The 24,947-nt window shown below is 33.2% G+C and overlaps 1 protein-coding gene across 7 annotated transcripts in view; it reads right to left on the minus strand.

Moving 5' to 3' along the window:
* The window catches only part of STXBP5L (syntaxin binding protein 5L), a 171,748-nt gene that overhangs the window by 51,641 nt on the left and 95,160 nt on the right, over window positions 1–24,947 (minus strand). For 4 of the 7 annotated variants that reach the window (XM_081138282.1, XM_081138281.1, XM_081138279.1 and 1 more), the window contains exons 19-20: window positions 14,159–14,310; window positions 12,084–12,155 (exon numbers count right to left, since the gene is read on the minus strand). In XM_081138282.1, coding sequence (XP_080994408.1) covers window positions 12,084–12,155; window positions 14,159–14,310 — 224 coding nt within the window. The remainder of the gene's footprint in view (window positions 1–12,083; window positions 12,156–14,158; window positions 14,311–24,947) is intronic. The other 3 variants (XM_081138285.1, XM_081138283.1, XM_081138284.1) reach the window with 1 other exon arrangement.

Genomic DNA, 24,947 nt, shown 5'->3' on the forward strand with positions numbered 1-24,947 from the left:
AGAGGGAAGGCAGGGGTGGGAGGGTAAGGGGGGGGTGAAATTAACCAAAGAACTTATATACATATATGCATAACCCATAGACATAGACAATAGTGTGGTGAAGGCCGGAGGGGGGGGAGGTGTAGAGTGGAGGGGGTCAATGGGGAAAAAAGGGGACATTTATAATACTTTCAACAATAAAGATAAGTTTTTTAAAAAGATTGCTTTGGCTATTCAAGGTTTTTTGTGATTCCATATAAATTTTAGGATTATTTGTTCTAGTTCTGATAAGAATACCATTGGAATTTTGATAGAGATTGTACTGAATCTGTAGGTTGCTTTGGGTATTATGGTCATTTTAATACTAGTCTTTCTAATCCAGAGCCCAGTATATCCTCCCATTCATTTGTGTCCTTTTCAATTTCTTCAATGTCTTATAGTTTTCTGAGTATAGGTCTTTTACCTCCTTGGTTAAATTTATTCCTAGATATTTTATTCTTTTTGGTGCAATTTATAAAAGAGATATTCTTAATTTCCTTCTGATTGTTCATTATTAGTGTATACAAATGCAGTGGATTTATGTATATTAATTTTGTATCATGCTACTTTACTGAATTCTGTCATTGTATTACATTTTTGGTGGGTTCTTTACGATTTTCTATATATAGTATCATGTCATCTGCAAATAGTGACAGTTTTACTTCTTTCCAACTTGGATGCCTTTTATTTTATTTTCTTGGCTGATTGCTGTGGCTATAACTTTCGGTATTATATTGAATAATAGTGGTGAGAGTGAGCAACCCTGTCTTTTTCTGCTCTTAGAGGAAAAGCTTTCAGGTTTTCACCATTGAGTATAAGGTTAGCTGTGGGCTAATCATATATAGCTTTGATCGTGTTTGTTTTTTTTTGTAATTTTCCTAATTTGTTTCAATGTGGCTTCTGTAAATCCTTAGGAGTTATAAGACTTCTGTTCAGCTAGTTTCCAGTTGGTTATTCAGATTTATTGTTCTATAATATAGCTGTAATTCCTTTGGACCTGGGAGGATGTGAGTATAACTACCACCTACTCTGCCACCACCTTGGATCTGTAGCCTTTATCATTTTAAGGTAAGTTCCTTCTGTATTCACTTTGCTGATAGTTTTATACATAAATGGATGTTGAATTTAGTCAAATGTCTTTTTGCATCTATTGATATGATCATGATTTTTATCCTTAGTTTTATTGATGTGGTGTACCACATTGTTTTCAGATATTGAACCATTCTTGCATCCCTGTTATAAATCCCACTTGATAGTGTTGTATAATCTTTTTAATGTATTTTTAACTTTGATTTGCTACTATCTCATTGAGAATTTTTGCCTCTCTGCTAATCAGAGATAATTGCCTATAACTGTTGAATTTTGTAGTGTCTTTGTCTAGTTTTGGTATAGGTAATGCAATGCTGGCTAATGACTTTGAAAGTGTTCCCTTCTTTTTTATTCTTTGGAAGAGTTTGAGAAGGATTGGTGTTAATTTTTCTTTAAATTTTGGTAGAATTTACCAAGGAAGCTGGCTGGTCCAGGGCTTTTGTTTAATGGGAGTTTTTTGTTTGTTTGTTTGTTTACTACTGCTTCAACTTCATTGGTAGTAATCATTCTGTTGAGATTCTGTTTCTTCTTGGTGTAGTCTTGGAAAGTTCTATGTTGCTAGAAGTTTATCCATTTCTTCTAGATTGTCCAATTTGTTGGCATATAATTGTTCATAGTATTCTTTAATGATCCTTTGAATTTCTTTGGTGTTGACTGGAATTTCTCCTTCATTTCTGGTTTCATTTATTTTGGCACTATCCTTTTTTTCTTGAAGAGTCTTGCTAGAGGCTTGTCAATTTTATTTATCCTTTCAAAGAACCAGTTCTTAGTTTGATTTATCTTTTTCTATTTTTTAATCTCTCTTTTGTTCATTTCCACTCTAATTTTTATTTCATTCCTTCTACTTTGTGTTTTGTTTGTTTTTCTTTTTCTAGTTACTTTAGGTATAAGCTTACATGGTTTATTTGGGATTTTCCTGTTTCTTGAGGTAGGCCTGTATATCTATGAACTTCTCTCTTACAACTGCTTTTGTTGCATCCCATAAATTTTGGAAAGTTGTGTTTTTTCATTTGTGTGAAGGTAGTTTTAAATTTCCTGTTTGATTTTCTTTGATGTATTGGTTATTTAGTAGCATATTGATTAATCTGCCCGTGTTTGTGTTTTATTCCGTTTTCTTCCTGTAGTTGACTTCTAGCTTCATGCCATTGTGGTTGGAAAATAAGCTTGATATAATTAAAATCGCACTGAATGTACTGAGGCATATTTGTGGCCTAGTATATGGTCTATCGTGGAAAATGTCCCATGTGCGCTTGAGAAAAATATGTTTTCTACAGTTTGGGGATGAAATATTCTACACATTTTTATAAAGTTTATTTTATCTATTGTGACATTTAAGGTTGTTAATTCCCTATTAATTTTCTGTCTGGATGATCTGTCCATTGAGCTAAGTGTGGTATTAAAGTACCCAACTGTTATTGTATTACTGTTAATTTCTGTTTTTTGTCCAGAAATGTTAGCATTTGCTTTATATACTTAGGTGCTCCTATGTTGGGTACATAGATATTTTCAAATGTTATATCTTCTTGGATTGACCTCTTTATACTTATGTAATAATGCCTTTCTTGGTCTCTTTCTACTTTAAGAAATCTCCCTCCTCCTCCCCCTCCCTCTTTAGTATTGCTACTCCAGTTTACATTTTGTTTCTATTTGCATGGAATATCTTTTTCCATCCTTTCCATTTTAATCTGTATGTGTCTTTCAATCTAAAGTGAGCTGCTTGTAAGCAGTATATAGATGGGTCTTTTATATTTTTTATCCATCAGCTACCCAATGTCTTTTGAGTGGAACATTTAGTCCATTTATATTTATAGTAATTTGGTATAGGTATGTGCTCATTCATGTTTTGTTAATTGTTTGTTGTTGTTCTCTGTTCCTTTTCTTGATCTCTTTCCTTTTTAAATTTATTTTGTATTTTTCCATTACTGTTGACATACAATATTAGATTCAGGTGTACAACATAATGATTAGACATTTATATAGCTTATGAAGTGATCACTCTAAGTCTATACCCATCTGCTGCCATACAGTTATATTACTTACTACATTCTCTATGATGTACTTTACATCAAAATGACTATTTTCATGACTGAGAATTTGTACTTCTTAATTCCTTCACCTTTTTCATTCACCTCACCAACCCTACTCCCATCTGGCAACCATCAATTTGTTCTCTGTATGTATGAATCTGTTTCTGTTTTGTAAATTCCACATATAAGTGAAATCATATGGTATTTGTCTTTCTCTGTGTGTCCTATTTCACTAATAATAACATGTAATAGATCCATCCATGTTGCCACAAATGGTATGATACTCTTTTTTTTATGCCTGAGTAATATTCCATTATATATATGTACCGTCTCTTCTTTATCCATTGATCTATCAATGGACACTTAGGTTGTTGCTTTCAGATATGGGCATTGTAAATAGTGCTGCAATAAATATAGGGGATCATATATCTTAAAATTGGTGTTTTGGATTAGTTTGGATGAATAACCTAAGTGGAATTTCTAGGTCATATGGTAGTTCTATTTTTAATTTTGTGAGGAACCTCCATACTGTTTTCCATAATGGCTGCCCAAATTTATTATCCTACCATAAGTGCACAAGAGTTCCCTTTTCTCCACATCCTTGCTAACATGTGTTGTTTGATTTATTAGAAGCCATTCTGACAAGTGTGAAGTGATATCTCACTGCAGTTTTAATTTACATTTCCCTGATGATTAGTAATGTTGAGTATCTCTTCATATATCTATTGGCTATTTCTATGTCCTCTTTGGTGAAATATCTCTTCAGGTCCTCTGCCCATTTTTTAAAATCAGATTTTTTTGGCGTTGTGTGAGCTCCTTATATGTTTTGGATATTAACCCCTTATTGGATATATCATTGGTGAATATCTTCTCCCATTCAGTAGGCTGTCTTTTTGTTTTGTTGATAGTTTTCTTCTCTGTGCAAAAAGTCTTCAGACTGATGTAGTCCCAATTGTTTTGTTACCTTGTTTCCCTCACCTGAAGAGACATATCCAAAAAAATATTACTAAATACGATGTCAAAGAATTTACTGCCTTTGTTTTCTTCTAGGAGCTTTATGGTTTCAAGTCTTACATTTGTCCTTAGTCCATTTTTAATTGATTCTTGTATATGGTGTAAGAAAGTGATCTGGTTTCATTGTTTTGTATATGTGTCTAGTTTTCCCAACACCATTTATTGAAAAGACTGTCTCTATCCCAATGTATATTCTTTAATTTTTTTTTAAGTCCTAGCCAAAGGATATGTTTTTATTGATTTTTTTTGAGAAAGAGGAAGAGAGAGAGAGAGACATCGATATGAGAGAGACACATTGATTGGTAGCCTCTAGTATGCACCCTGACCAGGGAACAAACCTGAAACCTGGGTATTTGCCCTAACCAGAAATCAAACCCGTGACCTTTTGGTGTATGAGAAAACACTCCAATCAACTGAGCCACAGTGGCTAGGGCCCAATATCTATGCTTGCCTTCTTTGTGATAGATTAATTGACCATACAGACATGGATTTATTTCTGGGTTGTCTTTTCTGTTCTATTAATCTATGTGACTTTTTTTATGCCAGTACCAGGCTGTTTCGATTACAACAGCCTTGTAGTATAGTTTGATATCAGGTAGCATGATACTTTTTTCTTTGTTATTCTTTCTCTTGCTTGCTTTGGCTTTTTGGGATCTTCTGTGGTTCCATATAAATTTTAGGATTGTATGTTCTAGTTCTATGAAAAATGCCTATAATTTTTTTTGTTTTTTTAGTGTATTTGTCTAGTTTTGGTATCAGGGTAATGCTGGCCTCTAATTTTCTGGATTAGTTTCAGAAGAAAAGGTAGTAATTTTTCCTTGAAAGATAAAACCATCATTTCCAGGGCTTTTTTGTTGTTGTTAGGTTTTTTTGATTACTTATTCAATTTCATTAGTACTTTTAGGTCTGTTCAGACTTTCTGTTTCTTCCTGATTCAACCTTGGAATATTGTGTGTTTCTAGTAATTTGTCCATTTCTTCCAGATTGGCCAATTTATTTGCATATAATTGTTTATAGTGTTATGTTATAATGCTGTATTTCTGTGGTGTCCTTTGTCTCTTCTCCTCATTTTTGGATTTTAAAAATTTTGGCTCTCTTCTTCTTCTTGATGAGTCTTTCTAACACACAATACAATATACAGATGATGTATTATAGAATTGTAGCCCTGAAACCCATATAATTTTATTAACCAATGTCACTCCAATAAATTCAACAAAAAAGAACCAACCATTTGAGCCCAATCAACCTACAGAACTGTAAAAGATAATAATAAATTGTTGTCTTATATCTAATTTACATTTATTTGTTTATTGGCATATCAAAAAATAAATCAAAGTTTTATCAGTTTTGTTTATCTTTTCAAAGAACCAGCTCTTGATTTCATTGACTTATTTATTTTTATTGTATTTTGTTTATTTTTGCTCTGATCTTTATTATTTCCTTCCTTCTATTCACTTTGGGAGCTTTGTTTCTTATTCTTCTTCAAGTTCCTATAGGTGTAATGTTAGATTGATTAGTTAAGATTTTTCTTGTTTTTTGAGGTAGGTGTGTATTGTTATACATTTCTCTCTTAGAATTGCTTAGTCTGTGTCCCATAGTTTTTGGGTCATTGTGTCTTCATTTTCATTTGTCTCAAGGTATCTTGATTTTTTTCTTGATCTTGTTTCGTGGCCTAACATGGTCTATCTTGGAAAATATTCCATGGACAGTTGAAATAATGTGTATTCTGCTGCTGTGGGGTGAAATGTCCTAAAAATATCAATTATGTTCATCTGGTCATTTGAGGTTATATTTTCTCTGTTGATTTCTGTCTGGATGATCTATCTATTGATGTCAATGGGATGTTAAAGTCCCCTACTACTACTATATTACTATTAATATCTCCCTTTATGTCTGTCAATATTTGTTATATATTTAGGTAATCCTATTTTGGGTGTTGATGAGAGTTATATCCTCATGTTGGATTGATCCCTTTATCATTATGAAATGCCTTTTGTCTCTTGTTATAATCATTATTTTAAAATCTGTTTTGTCTGACATAAGTAATGCTACCCCAGCCTTTTTTTTTTTTTTTAATTTCCATTTCCATTGGCAGAAAATATCTTTTTACATCCCTTTTCTCATCTGTGTGTGTATTAGTCTTGGTTTTTTTATCCATTCGGCCACCCTATGTCCTTTGATTGGAGCATTTGGTCCATTTACATTTAAAGTAATTATTGATAGGTGTATATTTATTGGAATATGATTGTTTTCTCATTATTTTGAAATTCTCTTTTTCTTATTCTCTTGCTCTCTTCTCTTTTATGTTGATGACTTATTACAGTGTCATGTTTGGATTCCTGTCTCTTTATTTCAGTAATATTCATGGATTTTTCGGTTTGTGGTTACAGTGTGCTTCATATATACCAAGCTATGTTTACTGCAGTCTATTTTAAGTTGATGGTTGATTAAGTTCTAAAGCATTCTAAAATGACTACAACTTTTAGTCAACCCCTCCACATTATGTTTTTATTATTTTTTCTATGTCTATGTTTATCCCTTAATTTGTTTTTATACACAATCTTTCTTTTGCCTTTTAACCTTTGTACTAGATCTTTATAGTTGGTTAATTCACTGCTTAACTAAGTGTTTGCCTTTTTTAGTGAGAAAGCTTTTTCTGTCCTATTTTCTTATTCATATTTATCTTTTCTCCTTTAAAAAGTCCCTTTAACATTTTTTGTAACACTGGTTTAGTGGTGACAAACACTTAGCTTTTTCTTGTCTGGGAAAATCTTTCTCTTTCTATTCTAAATGATAGCTTTGCTAGGTGGAGTAGTCTTAGTTGTAGGTGTTTGCTTTTCATCACTGAATATTTCATGCCATTCCATTCTGGCCAGCAAAGTTTTCATTGAAAAATCATCTATCAAATGGGAGATCCTTGTATGTAACTCACTGCTTTTCTTACTACTTTTTTCCTTACCCGAGGATATTTTTTCCATTGCTCTTTAGAGAGAGTGGGGGAGAGGGAGAAACATCGATGTGAGAGAGGCACATTGACTGGCTGCCTCCTAGACTAGCTCCAGCTTGGGCCAGGGATGGAGCCTGCAACTCAGGTATGTGCCCTTGGCCGGAATCAAACCCTGGACCCTTCACTCCGTGGGCCGATGCTCTACCCAGTGAGCCAAACTGGCTAGGGCTTTCTTACTACTTTTAAAAGTCTCTCTTTGTCTTTAACCTTTGGCATTTTAATTACCATGTGTCTTGATGTGGGACTCTTTGAGTTCATCTTGTTTGGAACTCTATGCACTTCCTGGACTTGTATGTTTATTTCCTTTGCCAGGTTAGGGAAGTTTTCAGCCATTATTTCTTCAAATAGGTTTTCAATCTCTTGCTGTGTCTTTTTCTAGTATCCCTAAGATGTGAATGTTGGTATGCAGATCAGCCTGGGAGCCTGAACAGAGCTCCTGCCTGCTATCCATGTGCAGGGGAAATGTAAACAATGGTGCTTTTTGGTTCCTCTGGTCTTGGAGAGTTCCCTCAGCTCCCAGAGAGCTCTCACAGTTTCCCAGACTTCTTTACATGGTCTCTTGTTTGTTGTTTAGAAGCTATTCAGTTGATTCTCAGTTGACCCTCAGGAGAAATTGCTCTAAACATAGGTGTACATTCAATGTGTTCTTGGCAGGGGGTGAGCTTGGTCTTTCTTCACCACCATCTTGGCCCCATGTTTCAACACTGTTCTTTTTAAAAGCTGTTTTGGCTATTCTAAATCTTTTGCATTTCTGTATGGACTTTAGAATGAATTTTTCAATTTCTGTTAAAAGCCTGCTGAACTTTTATTGGGATTGTATTGAGGTACAGATCAATTAGGAGAGAATAGAAATCCTAATAGTATCAAGTCTTTGAAACACAAACATGGTGTAATTCTTCATTTTTTAGGTCTTTATAAAAATTTTCAGCAACGTTTTCTGGTTTTAAATGTATGGTCTTTCACATCTGTTCTCTAATTTATGACTAGGTGTTTCATATTTTGATGCCATATAAATGGTATTTTAAATTTCAGATTTTTTGTTGTGGGTAGAATGAAATAAAATTTATTTTCATATTTTGACCTTCTATTCTGCATTTTGTTAAACTCACTTATTAGTCCTAGTACCCTTTTTGTATATTTCATTACATTTTCTTCATAAATTATCATGTTGTCTATGGGGAAAAAAAAGGACTATTTAACTTCTTTTCCAATCTTTTATTTATTAAGATAACTCATTTATTTTTCTTGCCTGGCTACACTGGCTAGAATCTCCAGTACAATGTTAACTAGAAGTGGATGTGAGTTATTATTTTTTCTAGTCTGGCTGGTGGGAATAGGCACTATTTCCTTTGTTTGAGTGTTGAACAGTTTTCTTAAATTCTTTCAGACAGGTCTTTACCTGACCCTGGTTAGTTTCATCATATGTGTGTGTTAATCTGTATTTTGTTTGAGGAGGAAACTGTGGATCTCTGGGATCCCCTCCTTGTGAACTGTAGCTGCTTTGGTTTCCTGGTTTCTCATTCTCATCTCCTCAACTCAAGCAGCTGACTGGTTTTCTCTTGGGTTTCCCTCCCTCCCTCTGCTGCAGTCTAGAAATTCTCTCAGAGCAGTAATCAGATGTGGTTGCAGGCTTCACTTCTTTTTCGTCTGTCAGAGATTATTGTTTTTCATTACAAGATGTCCTGTGTCTTAAAAACCAAAAAAAAATTTTATTTGTTATATCTGTATGTGTGTGGGGGGAGAGGGGTGGGTTGTTTGTTTCAGGCACTAGATTAAATTTGGTCTCTATTATTCTGTCTTGGTCTGAAGTGGAAATCCAAAGCTTTGTCCAAACCTCCTTATCTTGTAGAATATCACTTAGATGTTTCATCCTCAGATAGGCCCTTCCTTCCCTGACACTCATTTTCCTCTTTCTAAGCACTGCTACTTCACAGTGCTTTAACAGTGTATCTATAGAATGAATAAAATTTTTAAAATTCATTGTTTACTGTCATTTTCGCTGGTATTCCTTCTTTCCTTATTCCCCATGTTCTGACAAAACCATGCAGTGAAAGAAGGAAAACATAGATAGGCCTGATACTTTTCAAAGTCTTCCATAGATTGGCTGTGATTCTGGTATTTAACCTCTTTGTGGCTTGGTTCATTTTCTATTATAACAACAATGTCTAATATTTATAGAGGTGCTTTTACAAACATTAACCAAAAAAAGTTCCATAAATCTCTAAGGGAGGTAGAGATTATAATTTTTACTTTATAATTAAAAAAAACAACCTCAGAGTAAATGATTTGCTTAAAAATGTAATGAGCAGATGATAAATAGAAAAGGCATAAATTGCTATAAACCTTTGACCCTATGTCTGTTGCTCTTTCTAAAGCATATAATTGCTATAAACCTTTGACCCTATATCTGTTGCTCTTTCTAAAGCATTTAATTGCTTCTACAAATCATAATCTGTAAAATACAGAGGTTTCCTTTTTAAAGGTTTAGGGAAGTCAGCTCCTCGGAGCCTAACCTGTGTTACAAGGTGACCAATGAAAGCACCCAGGAAAAGATTGCAATTGCAGTTGAGATGTTTCTCAAAATGAAAAGTGTAAGTTTCAAAATAGAATGTGATGTCACGTTGAGAGCAAAATTGACACAATAAAATGTAAAAATGGATTTTTGAGAATACCTTGTCCAGTCTCTTAATTGTGAAAAAATAATTTTAAATTGTTTCATTTTTGAATATGTGATTTCATAAGTTGTGAGTGAAAACTAAAAAAGAAAAAGTAGTTTCTGATTATTAATGAAATTGGTTTATAATGTTATCTGAAACTTGAAGACACTTGGAGACACAGGATATGAAGTCACTTTTGCATCAGACAGGTATAAGTTTGGTTCCCACTTATTCTTTGTGACTATGAGAAACTAATTTCATCTCCTTTAACCTCAATTTTTTCATCTGTAGAGGAACCCACTAATAATATCTTCCTCAAAGGGTTATAATGACCATTAAATAACATAACACCCAGTCAAATTGCTTAGCACATCCCAGAATATAATAGACACTCAATGGAATTGGGTTAAGTTTCCCTAAATAGGGACAATGAAGATAGCTTTACTGAAAGCTAGGAAACAATTCATGAAAAGGCTGTACAGCTTCTATTATAATAATATAAAACTGTAGACATGTAACCAGGTTATATTATTGAATAATTAAACTTAAAGCTAAATTTTCGTAAAATTTATTTTTAAAAGCAAATTCCAGGATCTTCAAGGCATTAAAAAATCAGTCTCTTATCAAAATATATGATGTGGATTATCAAGAGAAGATTTTTAAGAAATCTGCTTTCAAATTTCAGGGCTTGTCTGAGCCCCTATGGAGCCTATTGGTGGAAACATGGAGGATCTTTTTAGGGCCATGTAAGGACTTGATTTTACTTCTGCCTTGATACTTTAAACTTTTATTTAGAAAAAACTATGAATCCAGTGAATCCAGGAACTATAAAAGCTACTTCTGCTCTCATCTGTCAAATTTGAAAAATCCCCTGACTCTGCAGGTGAGCAAAAAGAACCGGTTGTTCTCTATCCCACTACTATCATCATTTACTTACTGAGCTCATACTTGTGCTGGGAGTAGAGGATACACAAATTTTAGATAATGTTCTTCAGGTTCTTGTCATGCATTTGGAAAGACATAGCCTATGCATAAAAGTAAGTAAACATACAAACGAATCTAGGTTAAGTACCAATTAAATGGTTCAAACACTACTGTGTACAAGCCTGTACGCTGGAGGCATTTAAATAAAGGAACTAGTGTAACAGAAAGCAGCCGAAGCCAACATAGGTGTTCTAGTCACAAGACACCAGGAGCAGAGACTGTGGAAAGCACCCCAAAAGGGGGTGCTCTGCTAGAGCAGAAAACTAGAAAATAATTTGAGCAAAAATAAGTCACCCTCGGGGCACTCCCAGAAAAATTTTAAGGATTTCACAGAGACAGACTTCCTTTAGCTAGAGAAACAAAGAAGTCTTAGGTTTTTATAAGTGATGCGATTCCATTAGTATCTACAAGCTGGTGAGGTGAGGTCTGAAGAAATTCAAAATACAAACAACATACATGTATATATATTTTTTATACAAATGTGAGGTCATCTTTTATATATTAATAAGGAACATGCTTTTTAAATATAACATTGATTTACTATCATAAACATCTTCTCATGTCAATAAATATTCACCCATAACATCACTAGTATCATTTGCACCTCTAATCATACCCTCACTCTGCTCTCTTTCTGTTTCAATTTTTAGAATTACTTACTCTACCATCTTCAGATTTGCATTTGCTACCATAGTAAATAATAGTATTGACTCTCTTATTTGTGACCTTAATTCTCCAACTTCACAGTGTCTGGTCCCTAAAATCACTATAGAAATGTATTTGTGTATCCTATTTTGTGTACTCTATTTTAATAAAACCATCAGAAATTAGGTATAATAGCTGTCTCTAAGGTATCTAATTACTTAGAAAGAGGAAATATTGTTGCCTTGGTTAGAATAATTTTATAAAATGGCCAAAGGCACAACGTTTCCAAAATAAGAAAGTATTCAATTATTGTTACTGGTATGTCAGGTTTTTTATTTATAAGGACACCATGACTCTTCCTCCTCAAAACAAAAGACAGTGACTCTTGGACTAATAGGATGTGGTATGCATGGTTTGAAATAAACACTGAAACAATGGGTATGAGTAAATGGGTCATGACAACTATTTAAAATATTTTTATAATTTTTATTAAAATTATCAGGCTGCACTTCCATAATAAAACAAAAATTTGCATGCATGCTGAATGTGTTTTAAAAAACACATTACTGAGCACAGATGTATGGATTTAATTCAAGCATTATGACTTAAAAGTGCTATTTACCTAACCTTAATAGAACTTACTCTGATAGGAAGTACGGATCCGTTTCGTTAAATCAGGATAAAAGTTAGACAGGCCACGCATGCAAAAGTTGTCTTTGGAACATGCCAGAACACCAGCATCAGCAGCAGGCAGGGGAAAGAGAGAGAAATAGTCTAAAGTGAAAGGAAGTGATATCATACCAGAATCTAGAACAGCCAAGATGAAGAAATTGTAGCAAGTTTAGGTAAACAAATTAGAGAGAAGATATTAAAAAAGTAAATCAATTAGAAAGTAAAATGTGATAGATGAATGATGAGAAATGTAGTAATTTTATTTAATCAAATATCTTATAAAAATAGATGGCATATTTATCTTATGTTTTTTTATGTAGTAAACTTATTTGGCTTGCAAATAATATGTATGTTACCTCATAAATATCAAAGTGGTTGTCTTTAGTTTCCAGTATTAAAAAGAAAGCTTTGAGATTTTAGTTTTTAATATTTTATTTTTATAACAAAGTGAGTACTCACTTTATACACTAAATATGAAATTTATGACTTCATTACAATTTTTCCTAATTTTAAAGTCATCAAAATTCTAAGCTCTAATCATAAATGTTAAGGCTCAACAAGATTAAATTAAGTAACAGTTGTATTACCTGTCACCCCACTGTGGATATCCAGCAATAATTTAGATACTAACAGAGAATCCAAAGCTTTTCTGATTGAATTGGTGCTTTCAATATGCAAATAGTGCCTCCTATCTTCTAACATCTTCCTACCCTTGAGTCCATGAACTTTCAAAAGTCAACCTTTTTTCCCAATCATGAGGGGATCTTATGATACAGGGACACACAATTTCTCTTATTCGGTCTTCCTTTCAAAAGCCAGTAGTGGTTGAGACAGAACCTATAAAATTTGAAATTTCCAGCACTCCTAAGATATTGTTAAAAATTGAAATTCCTAACAAAAATACACACAAATCCAGAACTTCTGTGTTCCTGAAAAGGGTCAAAACTAGCATTTTGGAGAGGATTGAGGTTTACAAAAGAAAAATAAACAAAGAGATTTCAGTGTATCAAGTAATTTTTTCATTAGTCCAAAAAGAAGCTTCAGTGTCACAGTCAGATGTTAAATTTGGCACTCCTGCTATTTAGAACATTAACACCTACCATCATGCACTTTTTATTTTAAAATATTCTTGCATGAGTATATTTAGTAAAGTCTTCAATATTCAATTGATTAAAATTTTTGAAGAACTATCTAAAATTTAAAGAAACTATATTTTCTGTCCACTGACATAATATTATAAATATATTTCCATCTGTGAACCTTTTAGCCCAATTAATTTTTTACCTAAATTTTTTAACCAAACTGTGTCAGTGGACAGAAAATATACAAAAGTTTCAAAATGTTTAAAAGGAAACTATTTGGATATGTACTGAATTTTCAGTAAAACTTTGGATGATTTGGCATTATATAGAAAGTATTTCTGCTTAAACCCTAATTAACCATGTATATTTTTATTTTATAGTTAAATAAATCAACTTATTGATTCTGTCAAGAAAATGTCATCTTTTGTAACATTTTAAATGTTAATAATTTTTATTGCATTTGTTAAAATACCTCCTAGAAAGTCAGCACCCAACAAGGAAATATGACAGCTAAAATATGGAGTTAATTAAAAAAATTAAAAGAAGTGAATAACTACTTTTAACTAAATGAATGACTACTTTTAATTTATAACTTTTAACTAACAATTACATTTTTAAAAGGGCCAGATACACTAGGAGAAAAGTATCATCTTTAACACAACCATTGAAAGCAGTTTTTTCAAGTAGAGAGCCTGATTTTCATAGCATTTTTATATATAATAGCTTAATTTCTGTTATTTCCTAGGACTTCAATCTAAGAAACTTGAGAGTTTGAAGACCTCATTTACCCTTTCAAAGATTTTCACTATGTTTCTGTCCAATTTTATTTGCATGGTGTTATAAATTATGTTCACTTTATTTCACCATGCATTTCAACAGCATCACATAAGAAAGATAAGAAATCTAAAGGTAAGAAAACAGATGAACTAATCAAGTTCGTAACCATCTTGTTTTATCTCCTACCTGCAATGAACTGCTTGTTTTTCCGAGGAGACCGTGGTTGTCGTTGGTATAGGTCACTCGATCTATATAAGTCAATGGTCCCCATGCTTAACAGTACTGTCTTCTGTATAAAATCCACCACAGCCAACCCATTGCAGTTCCCAAATGCAACTCTGAGAGAAAAAAAATATGCAACTAGAATGTACCACACCAACTTTTACTATTCTTACCTTTGAATTAAAAATAAGATTACTGGAAAGTGAAGCTGTAGGGTTGGGGCTGTCAGGCAATGATTGGAGTAGTCAGGAACGATATTGTGCCTTTACATAGGATAAGCTGACTTTGCATAATAGTCATTGTAATAATGTGCAACACAAAAATAGAACTGATCTCAATATTATTAGAAGTAAATGTACAAATTACCAAGGCAAAAGACAGGAATGACCTGAAATCACATTTTATCATGTAAGTAGTGATTACCCAATCTGCTCTTTAACTTTGTCTTATATTTTTACAGAAGAATCATGTAACATCTTTTTGGTATACAACAAGGAAATAGGTCAAGAAATGTCATACTTTTAAAAGCTACAGGTGTTTAGGTATGTAATTAGGTGCCTTTTTGAAATAATAATATAATGATTATGCTTCAAATTAGTTCTCTTTTTAAACAGGATATTTTAACACAAATATTACATAAAAATTCATATCTCTAAAGTTTTGACACTGTGGTAGATATAAACAGGTATCATTTCATTTACAAAAAATTAAAAATTTCTCACTCTTTTTCTCTTTATTTTGTCCCATTTATTAAAAGACAAAAAACGCCCTAGCCAGTTTGGCTAAGTGGTTAGAGGGTCTGCCTGTGGATTGAAGGGTCTCGGGTTCGATTCTAGTCAAGGGCATGTACCTGAGTTGCACCAATTGGGATGCTGGAGGCAACCAATTGATGTGTCTCCCTCACCACCACCCCCTACTCTCTCTGAAAAAAAAAAAGGAAAAAATATCCTCTGGTGAGGATTAAAAAAAAAAGACAAAAACCACTTGATTAATTTCATAACTAAATCTCCTGTGAAATTAAAACTGCTCTCCTAACAGTCATTTTGGTCACTTCAACCATTAGGCATACAATAACTTTCTTTTTTCTCCATTTACAACATCTCCTCTAGTTGAACATTGTAAATCTGTGTTTTTTACTACTTACATTAAATATACATACACTTGCTCATTTTATATAAGTTCCATGTTGTTTTATTGCTTAGATTGAATCTGGTTGTCAAATCATCTTCTTACTCTGAATCTAGTTCTTTCCAACTCCATCTCATGGCCTTCCTCACAACAAATTAAAAGTTCTAGGATACTAGATGTTTTGCTGTTTCACATAGAGTTTTACATCTTCCACTAAGATTTTGGAAACTGGAAAAAGTGTTGTTAAAAAAGTAAAAAGATCCCATCTTTATCATTTTATAGGTTATTTGACTTTGAGAAAAATTAATGAATCTGGCCAGGTCTGTTTTTTTTTTTTTACTTTATAATGATATTTATAACACTAGACTTATCTAGTTCATAAGGCCTTTAGGAAAAACAAATCAGAAGTCTATTAATGTTTTTGCATACCAAATTAGAATTGATTTCAATTTTATTATAAATAAACGCAATATTATATATATTACATATTATAGCAAGTTAATATCTTTATACTTTTTATGTTAAAATATAGTTAATTACGTCTTCTTACAGGTGTGATAGAGTTCCCAAATGTAATACTGACAGGAAAAAAATTAGGAAACTAGAACATATTGATACCAACCAAATTAATTATTTTTACCTGTGAATTAAAAATAAGGATACTGGAGTGATGTCAGCATGAGAAGACCTCTAGGTTTCTCCCCTTGAGGTAACAAGTTGGACAACTATAATTCAACAAATGATTCCATGCTTAACACACAAACACATCTGAAAGATCCACAAATTGAGACATCTAAAGGTGGGTGGGTTGAAGTAGGAAAGCAAGCAGGGGGAAAGGATGAAGAGGGTGCCACAGACCCCAAATAATCAAAGTAGTCCTCAGAAAAAAAAGAACGAAGGTGGAGGTATCATACTCCCTGATTTCAAATTGTACTACAAAGCTACAATAAACTAAACAGTATGGTATGGCAGAAAAATCTGACACACAGACCAATAGAACAGAATTGAGAGTCCATGAATAAACCCACAAATATATGGGCTGCTAATTTTCAACAAAGGAGCCAAAAACATACAATGGAAAAAGGAAAGCCTCTTCAACATATGATGTTGGGAAAATTGGAAAACCACCTGCAAAAAAATGAAACTAGACTGCTGACTGACACTATATACAAAAGTAACTCAAAAATGGATTAAAAACTTGATGAATTAGTAAAATACATAGGAGAAAATATAGGTGTTAAATTTTTGGTACTTGGTCTCAGAGGAGTTTCTGTGAAGTTCACCTCAAAGTCAAGGGAAGTAAAAGCAAAAATAAATGAATGGGACTACACCAAACTAAAAATCTTCTGCATAGCAAAGGAAACCATTAATAAAACAAAAGGCAACCACCTGAATGGGAGAAGATTAAACCTCCAACAAGCGGCTAATATCCAAAATATATAAAGAACTAATACTACACAACAAATTAAAAACAAATAATCAAAAATTTAAAAATGGGTAGAGGGCATGAATAGACTCTTTTCCCAAGAAGACATACAAATGGCCAAGAGATAATGAAAAGTTATTCAACCTCACTAGCTGTAAGGGAAATGCAAATCAAAATCACAGTGATACCACCTCACACCTGTTAGAATGGCTATTACCAGTAAGACAGAAATAAGCGTTACAATGGGGATAAAAGGAACCCTCCTATGCTGCTGGTTAGAATGTAAATTGGTGCAGCCTCAATGGAAAGCAGTATGGTGTTTCCTCAAAAAATAGCTACCTACCATATGACCTATCAATCCCTCTTCTGGGTACCTGAAAAATTTGAAAACACTTATTCCTAAAGATATATGCTCCCCTATGTTCACTGCAGCATTATTCACAATAGCCAAGACGTGGAAACAACCTAAACATCCTTCAATGACAACTGGATAAAGATGTGGTACATATATACAGGGGTGAGAAAAGGTAGGTTAATAATAATAAACACAATAATAAATAAGAATAAACTCTATGCTCTGCATATTCACAATTGTAAACCTATGTTTGCCCAGCCCTATATAATGGAATACTACTCAGTCATAATAAAGATGAAATATTGCCACTTGAGAATATCGTGCTAAGTGAAATAAGTTAGAAACATTATACTAAAGTTTCTAACCAATGAAATATGGCAAGAAAAAAAGATATAAAGCATGGAAAGTCAAAAGTAGAATTGATTTCTATTCATAGAGATGATTGTCTACGTAGAAAATCTTAAGGAAACCACATGTAATTACTAAACAAATAAGTGAATTAAGATTAGGGATATAAATTAAATATACAAAAACACTAGGGTTTCTAAATACCTGCAGTGAAGAACTGGAAAATGAAATTTAAAATACCATCTATAATAATATCAACATATATGAAATATTCTGGGATAAATTTAACAAAATACATGCAAGACCAGTATTCTTATAAAACTATAAACATTGCTAGAATAAATTAAAGGTGCTAAATAAATAGAATGCTATACTATGCTTATAGATTGGAAGATTCAGTAATGTCAACATGCCAATTCCCCACAAATTCTATGGATTCAACATGACCCCAATCATAATCCCAGCAAGCTTTTATGGACGAAATTGAAAAGCAGATTCTAAAATGATATGGAAATTGAGGGTTCCACCTCTTGGCTAAAACCTTTGTGTGATTTTTCAAATCTGACCCTAGATAATTACAAAGGCTTTACCTGGCAAGCCTCTGGGGGAAAAGCTACTCTCCCAGGACCATTCTTAGTGCATAGCCAATGCACTGCAGTCTCTGAATGGAGCTACATTCAAGAATTCAGGCCCTTCTGGCATGCCATGCTCCTATGCCCATTTGCATTCCAAGCTAAAGTGCCTTTATTGCTAGGTCTCCTTTTTTGAGGCCTAGGCAGAAGTCTTCAGGCACCTCTGCTGAAGTCTCCTTACTGGGGGAGGAGGAGACTGAAGACAGTTTTCCTTACTCTGACTCTGTATCCAGTACTCTTCTACTCCTAGCCCTCCCCACCCTCTCCTTTGACCTCAGGGTCCATAACACTGCCAAGACTTTTGTTTGGGACGGCCTTAACCATAAGAAAACCCCTATATATGCCTGCACTGATCCACCTGACCATCAACTAGTGTGCTGTTCCATGGATGGGGTGGGAGGAAACAGAACAGGGGAAAGTTGGTGCTTTCTCTAGTTTTAGCTTCTTGGTTACACCATCAAAGCAAGTAATTAAAGGCTTCATTTTGGCTCATTGTTATATTAATCAGCTACTCTGATACATACCTCACAGCTAAGCTCTCTCTCTAGCTCAGCTCTGTTCCTACAAAAATTCAAAAGACCTAGATCAGCCAGAATAATTTTTAAAAAGTGGAACAAATTTGAAGGACTTATACTACCTGATTTCAAGACTTACCACAAAACTACACTAATTAAGACAGTGAAACAGATTAATGGATCAGAGTAGAGATTCCAGAAATAGACCTTCACTTCATATTTGACAACCATGCCACAAGAGTTCAATGGGGAACAGAGGATCTTTGTATCAAATGATGCTGGTACACTGAATACATGTGGAACAAAAAGAAAGCCAATGTTACACATCCTACTCAAAAATTAATTTGAGGTTGATATAGACATAAACATTATTGCTACAGTTACAAAATTTCTAGCAAAAAACCCCCAAACAACAAAGAAAAGCAAACAAAAACCCTGGGGTAGACACAGATCTCTTAGAAAGAACACAAGAAGCAATAAACATTTAAAAAACTGATAACTTAAGCTACTGAGACAAATATAGAAATTGAATATGTACTGTGGTCTCAATAATAGTACTGAATCAATGTAGGATTTATTGATTTTAATAAAGGTCCTATGCTCATGATGTAAAAATTGTCATTGTTCTTAAACTATACACTGGAATAGTAAAATCAATTTTCAACTCTTAAATTTGCTATATTATTTTTCCAAGTTCAGAGAAAAACACTGTTATATTTTATTAAAAGCCCAATATGGTTAATGCCCCCAAAATACAAGACACTCAATTTCAAAGGTTCCTATATGAATCTCTATTCTTGCAAAAATTTTATAAACAAAAGAGATCTGCAATTTATCTCTGATCATACACTTAAATGGCAAGTAAAACAATTCAAGCTTTAAGGGTCTCACAGACTACCATAAACAAATTCCCCATTTTTTGGCAAATAATAATGTACCATAGGTACTACATTGCATTGCTATAGGGAGATCATTCTCCATCCTAAACAAGATGAACCCAAAGAGGCCCCACTAAAAAACATTATAATTAAAATGCCAAAAGTTAAAAAAGGATCCTAAGAGCCATAAGAGGAAAGCAGTTACATACCAGGGATCTCCCATAAGACTACCAGAAGATTTTTCAACAGAAACTGCAGATCAGAGGGAGGGACATGAAATATTCAAAGTGATAAAAAGCAAAGACCTATGACCAAGATTAACTAGCAAGACTATGACTTAAAATTGAAGGAGAGAGAACGATTTTCCCAATAAGAAAAAGTTAAAGGAGTTCATCACCACTAAGCCAGTATTAAAAGAAATGTTAATGGGACTTGTTTAAGCAGAAAAGAAATGATAAAAAACATGAGCAAGAAAATAGAAAAAAATTCTCACTGACAAAGGCAAACAATAACAGCAGTGGATCAACCAACTATAAATCTAGTTGAAATGTTAAAAGGCAAAAGTAGGAAGATCATGGGTAATTGAGTCTAAAAAAACCAACAATAAATTAAAAGATACACACACACAATTAAAAATAAAAAAATCATAAACATGGAAAGGGTAAATAAAAATTATAATTTTAGAATATATATGACCTAAGCAACCATCAACTTAAAGTAGACCATTATAAATGGCCTATATGAAGTAAATATGAAGCACATAGTAAACACAAACCAAAAGTCTACAAGAGGTATGCAAGAAATAAAGAGAAAGGAATCCAATAAAACACAGTCATCAACATACAAGAAATGAGAGGAACAAAATAAAAAATAAACTACAAAAACAATGAGAAAACAATTAATAAAATGGCAATACTACACACCTATCAATAAGTACCTTAAATGTAACTGGACTAAATGCTCCAATCAAAAGACAAGGTGGCTGAATGGATAAAACAACAAAACCCTGTACATATGCTGCCTACAAAAGACCCACCATGGATTGAAAGACACACACACAGACTGAAAGTAAAGGGCTGGGAAAAGATATTTCATACAAATGGAAACAAAAAAAAGCTGAGGTACCTATACTTACTTCACACAAAATAGATTTTAAAACAGGGGCTGTAACAAGAGATAAAGGGAATTTCATAATGCTAAAGGAATCAATCCAACAAAAAATATAACTCTTGTAACCATCTATGCACCTAAATATATGAAGCAAATATTTAAAGACATAAAGGGAGAGATCGACAGTAAATACAGTGATAAAAGGGAACTTTAATACCCCATTGACATCAATTAATAGATCATTCAGACAGAAAATTAACAAAGAAACAGTAGCCTTAAGTGACACATAAGACCAGATGGACTTAATTGATATTGTTAGGATATTTCATCCCAAAGCAGCAGAATATACATTATTTCAAGTGCTCATGAAACATCTTCTAGGATAGACCACATCTTAGGCCACACAACAAGTCTCAGTAAATTAAGGAAGACTGAAATTATACCAAGACTCTTTTCTGACCACAATGGTATGAAACTAGATCAATTACAAGAAGAAAACAGAAAAACCACAGAAACAAGTAAAGGCTAAATAATATGCTACTAAACAATAAATGGGTTAACAATGAAATCAAGGACAAAATAAAAAAATATCTTGAGACAAATGGCAATGAAAACTATCCAAAAATCTATGGGACACAGCCAAAGCAGTTCTAAGTTGTAAATACATTGCAGTGTAGGTCTACCCCAAGAAAGCAGTTCAAAGAGGTAAATTTATAGCAATTCAAGCTTTCCTCAAACAATCTAACCCTATACCTAAAAGAACTAGAAGAAAAAAAAAGCCCAAAGTGAGCAGAAGGAAGGAAATAACAATCAGCAGAACTGAACAAAATAGAGTCTTAAAAATAGTAGAAAAGAGCAATGAAACCAAGAGGTGGTCCTTTGAAAAGATAAAATTGATAAACCTTTATTCAGGCTCACCAAGAAAAAAAGGTAAAATGGCCTAAATAAAATAAAGAGAAGTGACAACCGACACCACAGAAATACAAAGGATAAGAACATACTACAAGCAATTAAATGCCAATGAATTCGACACCTTGGAAGAAATGGTTAAATTTCTAGAAACATAATTTTCCAAGGCTGAATCAAGATTAAACAGAAAATCTGAACAGAACTAAAGGTACTAATGAAATTAAATCAGTTATAAAAAATTTCCAATAAACAAAACCCCTGGACCAGATGGCTTCACAGGTGAATTTTACCAAACATTCAAAGAAGAATACCTATCCTTCTCAAATTATTCCAAAAAACTGAAGAGGAGGAAAGGCTCCCAAACTCATTTTACAAGGCCAGCATTACCCTGGTACCAAAACTCCTTAAGATAGCCAACAAACTTCAATATTAAAAAATAAATGTGAAGTCTATCTGAAGTTCATTGTCCATATTACTAACAATAACTGAAAAGTCTCCAATGTAAAGACAGTGTAGTTGACTAAAATGAACAAAACTATGACATTTCCTAAACACTTAGCATCTAGTTTTAACAAGAGAAGCCTAGATATAAGAAAACAGTTCACAACATAAAACAAAAAGGTGAAACCCTTCCCTCTTCCCTGCTACGTGGTTATAAATTCAAGACTTCTCATGGACTGAGCTCTATAAGTTTGTGAGTCCCTCTGATTCAAAAACAGTAGACAGAATGGACTTTAGGTCTTCTAGGACTACTTTTAGAATCCTAGCTATTCCCAGAATCCAAATGCCATGGGAAAACCATGGCCTTCCATAATCTCATCAAAAGTTTCTGAGTGATCAGATATGACCCACATGACCTGTTTTGGCATGAAAGCTTCAGGTTCTGTATACTGCTGGCTTCTTGATGGTGAAGAAGGTAACATATCCTGTATCTGCTAAATGTTCTATACTTTTGAAATGTAAAACAGTTAATTTAGTTTATAAATTGTCTAAAATTTTGCCTTCCTTGTATTTTTATTCTAATTCATATAAGAAATTCCTCTGAAACACTTTCATCTGATACGTCCCCATCAATTATTATTATGTTTGGGCACAATACAACCTTTGAGCATTTGTCTTAAGGCATTCCAGTATGCAGTGGTAATTAATATTTAACCAACATTACCCTATTCATGTTTACAGTTAAGACTTAAAATATAAAAGTAATACAAAAATGTAAGTCAGAAATAAGACCAGTGAGGTAAATCTGGGAGGTAGATATTTTGGTATCATTTTATCTCATGACAAATATAAAATCATAATCATTAACCTGGATTTCCTGAAACAGAAACATCTGAAATTATACTGAGTGAAAAAAGCTAAATTCAAAAGATTCCATACTATATGATTCCATTTGTATAACATTCTCAAAATGATAAAATTATAGAGATAGACAACGGATTAGTGGTTGCCAGGGGTGGGAGAGTATGGAGAGAAAAAGGGATGAGTGTCACTACAATGGAATAGCAGGGGGGATGTTTATGGTAATGAAACAGTTCTATATCTTGATTGGGCGGGTTGGATGTACATATCTATGCATGATAAAATTGCATAGAACTTTAGATACACACAAGTGCATATAAAAGTGGCAAAAACTCAACAAAATAGACTGAGGAACAAAATAGATCAGAGACATAGAAGCATGGAACAGACTGATGAATCTCAGTGGGAAGGCAGGGGTGGGGGAGTGGGTAGGGAGAGATTAATCAAAGAACTTATATGCATATATGCATAACCCATGGACACAGACAATAGTGTGGTGAAGGCCTGGCGGGAGCAGATGTGGAGTGGAGGAGATCAATGGGGGGAAAAAGGGACATTTGTAATATTTTCAACAATAAAGATAAATTGAAAAAAAAACTGGCAAAAACTCAATAAGATTTGTGGATTGTAATGTCGATTTCTTATTTTATTATATTTATTAGATGTTGACCATTGGGGAAAACTGGGTGAAGAGTACACAGTACCTCTTTGTACTACTTTTTAAACTTCCTATGAATCTAAAAAAACAATAAGAAAAAAATCCTCAACAAAATATTAGGAAACCAAATTCAGCAATACTTTAAAAAGATCACACACCATGATTAAGTGGGATTTATTTCTGGAATGCAAGGCTGTTTCAATATCTGCAAATCAGTTAACATTAAGAAAATGAAGGAAAATAATCATATAATCATATTGATAGATACAGAAAAGGCATCTGACAAAATCCAATGTCCTTTTATAACAAAAAAACTCAACAAAGTGGGAACAGAGGAAACATACCTCAACATAATAAAAGCTTATATAACAAACCCACAGCTAACATCATACTCAATGGTGAAAAGCTGAAAGCTTTTTCTTTTAGATGAGGAACAAGACAAGGATGTCTACTTTCACCACTTTTATTCAACATGGTATAGGAAGTCCTAGCCACAGCAATCAGACAAGAAGAAAAAAAAAAGGCATCAGAACTGGAAAGGAGGAAGTGAAAATTTCATTATTTACAGATGACATGATGCTATATATCAAGAATCGTGAAGATTCCACCACAAAACTAATAGAACTAATAATTCTAATTCATTAAAGTAGCAGGATGCAAAATTAATATTCAGAAATTGGTAACATTTTATATATCAATAATGAACTATCAGAAACAGAAATTTTAAAAAAATCTCATTTATAATTGCTTCAAAAAGAATAAAATACCTAGGCATAAATTTTACCAAATTGGTAACAGACTTGTACTCAGAAAAGACACTCAAATAAGAAATGAAAGAAGGTATTAATAAATGGAAGTCTATACCATGCTCATGGTTAGGAAGAAATGACATCATTAAAAATTACATACTGCCCAAAGAAGCCTACAGGTACAGTGCAATCCCTATCTAAATATCAATGGGTTTTTCACAGAACCAGAAAAAAATAATCCTAAAATTTATATGGAAGCACAAAAGACTCCAAATAGCTAAAGCAACCTCAAGAAAGAGAAACAAAGTTGGAAGAATCATGCTACCTGATATCAGGCTACAGTAATCAAAAGAGCATAGTACTGGCAAAAAACAGAATAAAGAGCCAGAAATAAACCCATGCCTATCTGGTCAATTAATCTATCACAAAGCAAGAATATATAATGGGGTCAAGACTGCCTCTTTAATATATAGTTTTGGGAAATCTGGACAGATACATGCAAAACAATGAAAATGGATCACTTTCTTAAACCACATACAAGAATAAACTCAAAATGTATTAATGACTTAACTGGAAGACCTGAAAACATAAATAAAAGACAGGTAGTAAACTCTCTGATATTGTACTTAGTAATATTTTTTTGATATGCCTCCTCAGGCAAGGGAAAGAAAAGAATAAATAAATGGAACTACATCAAACTACAAAGATTTTCACAGCAAAGGAAATCATCATCAAAGCAAAAA

The sequence above is a fragment of the Miniopterus schreibersii genome (genome assembly GCF_964146895.1).
Source record: "Miniopterus schreibersii genome assembly, chromosome: 5".
Lineage (NCBI taxonomy): Eukaryota > Metazoa > Chordata > Mammalia > Chiroptera > Miniopteridae > Miniopterus > Miniopterus schreibersii.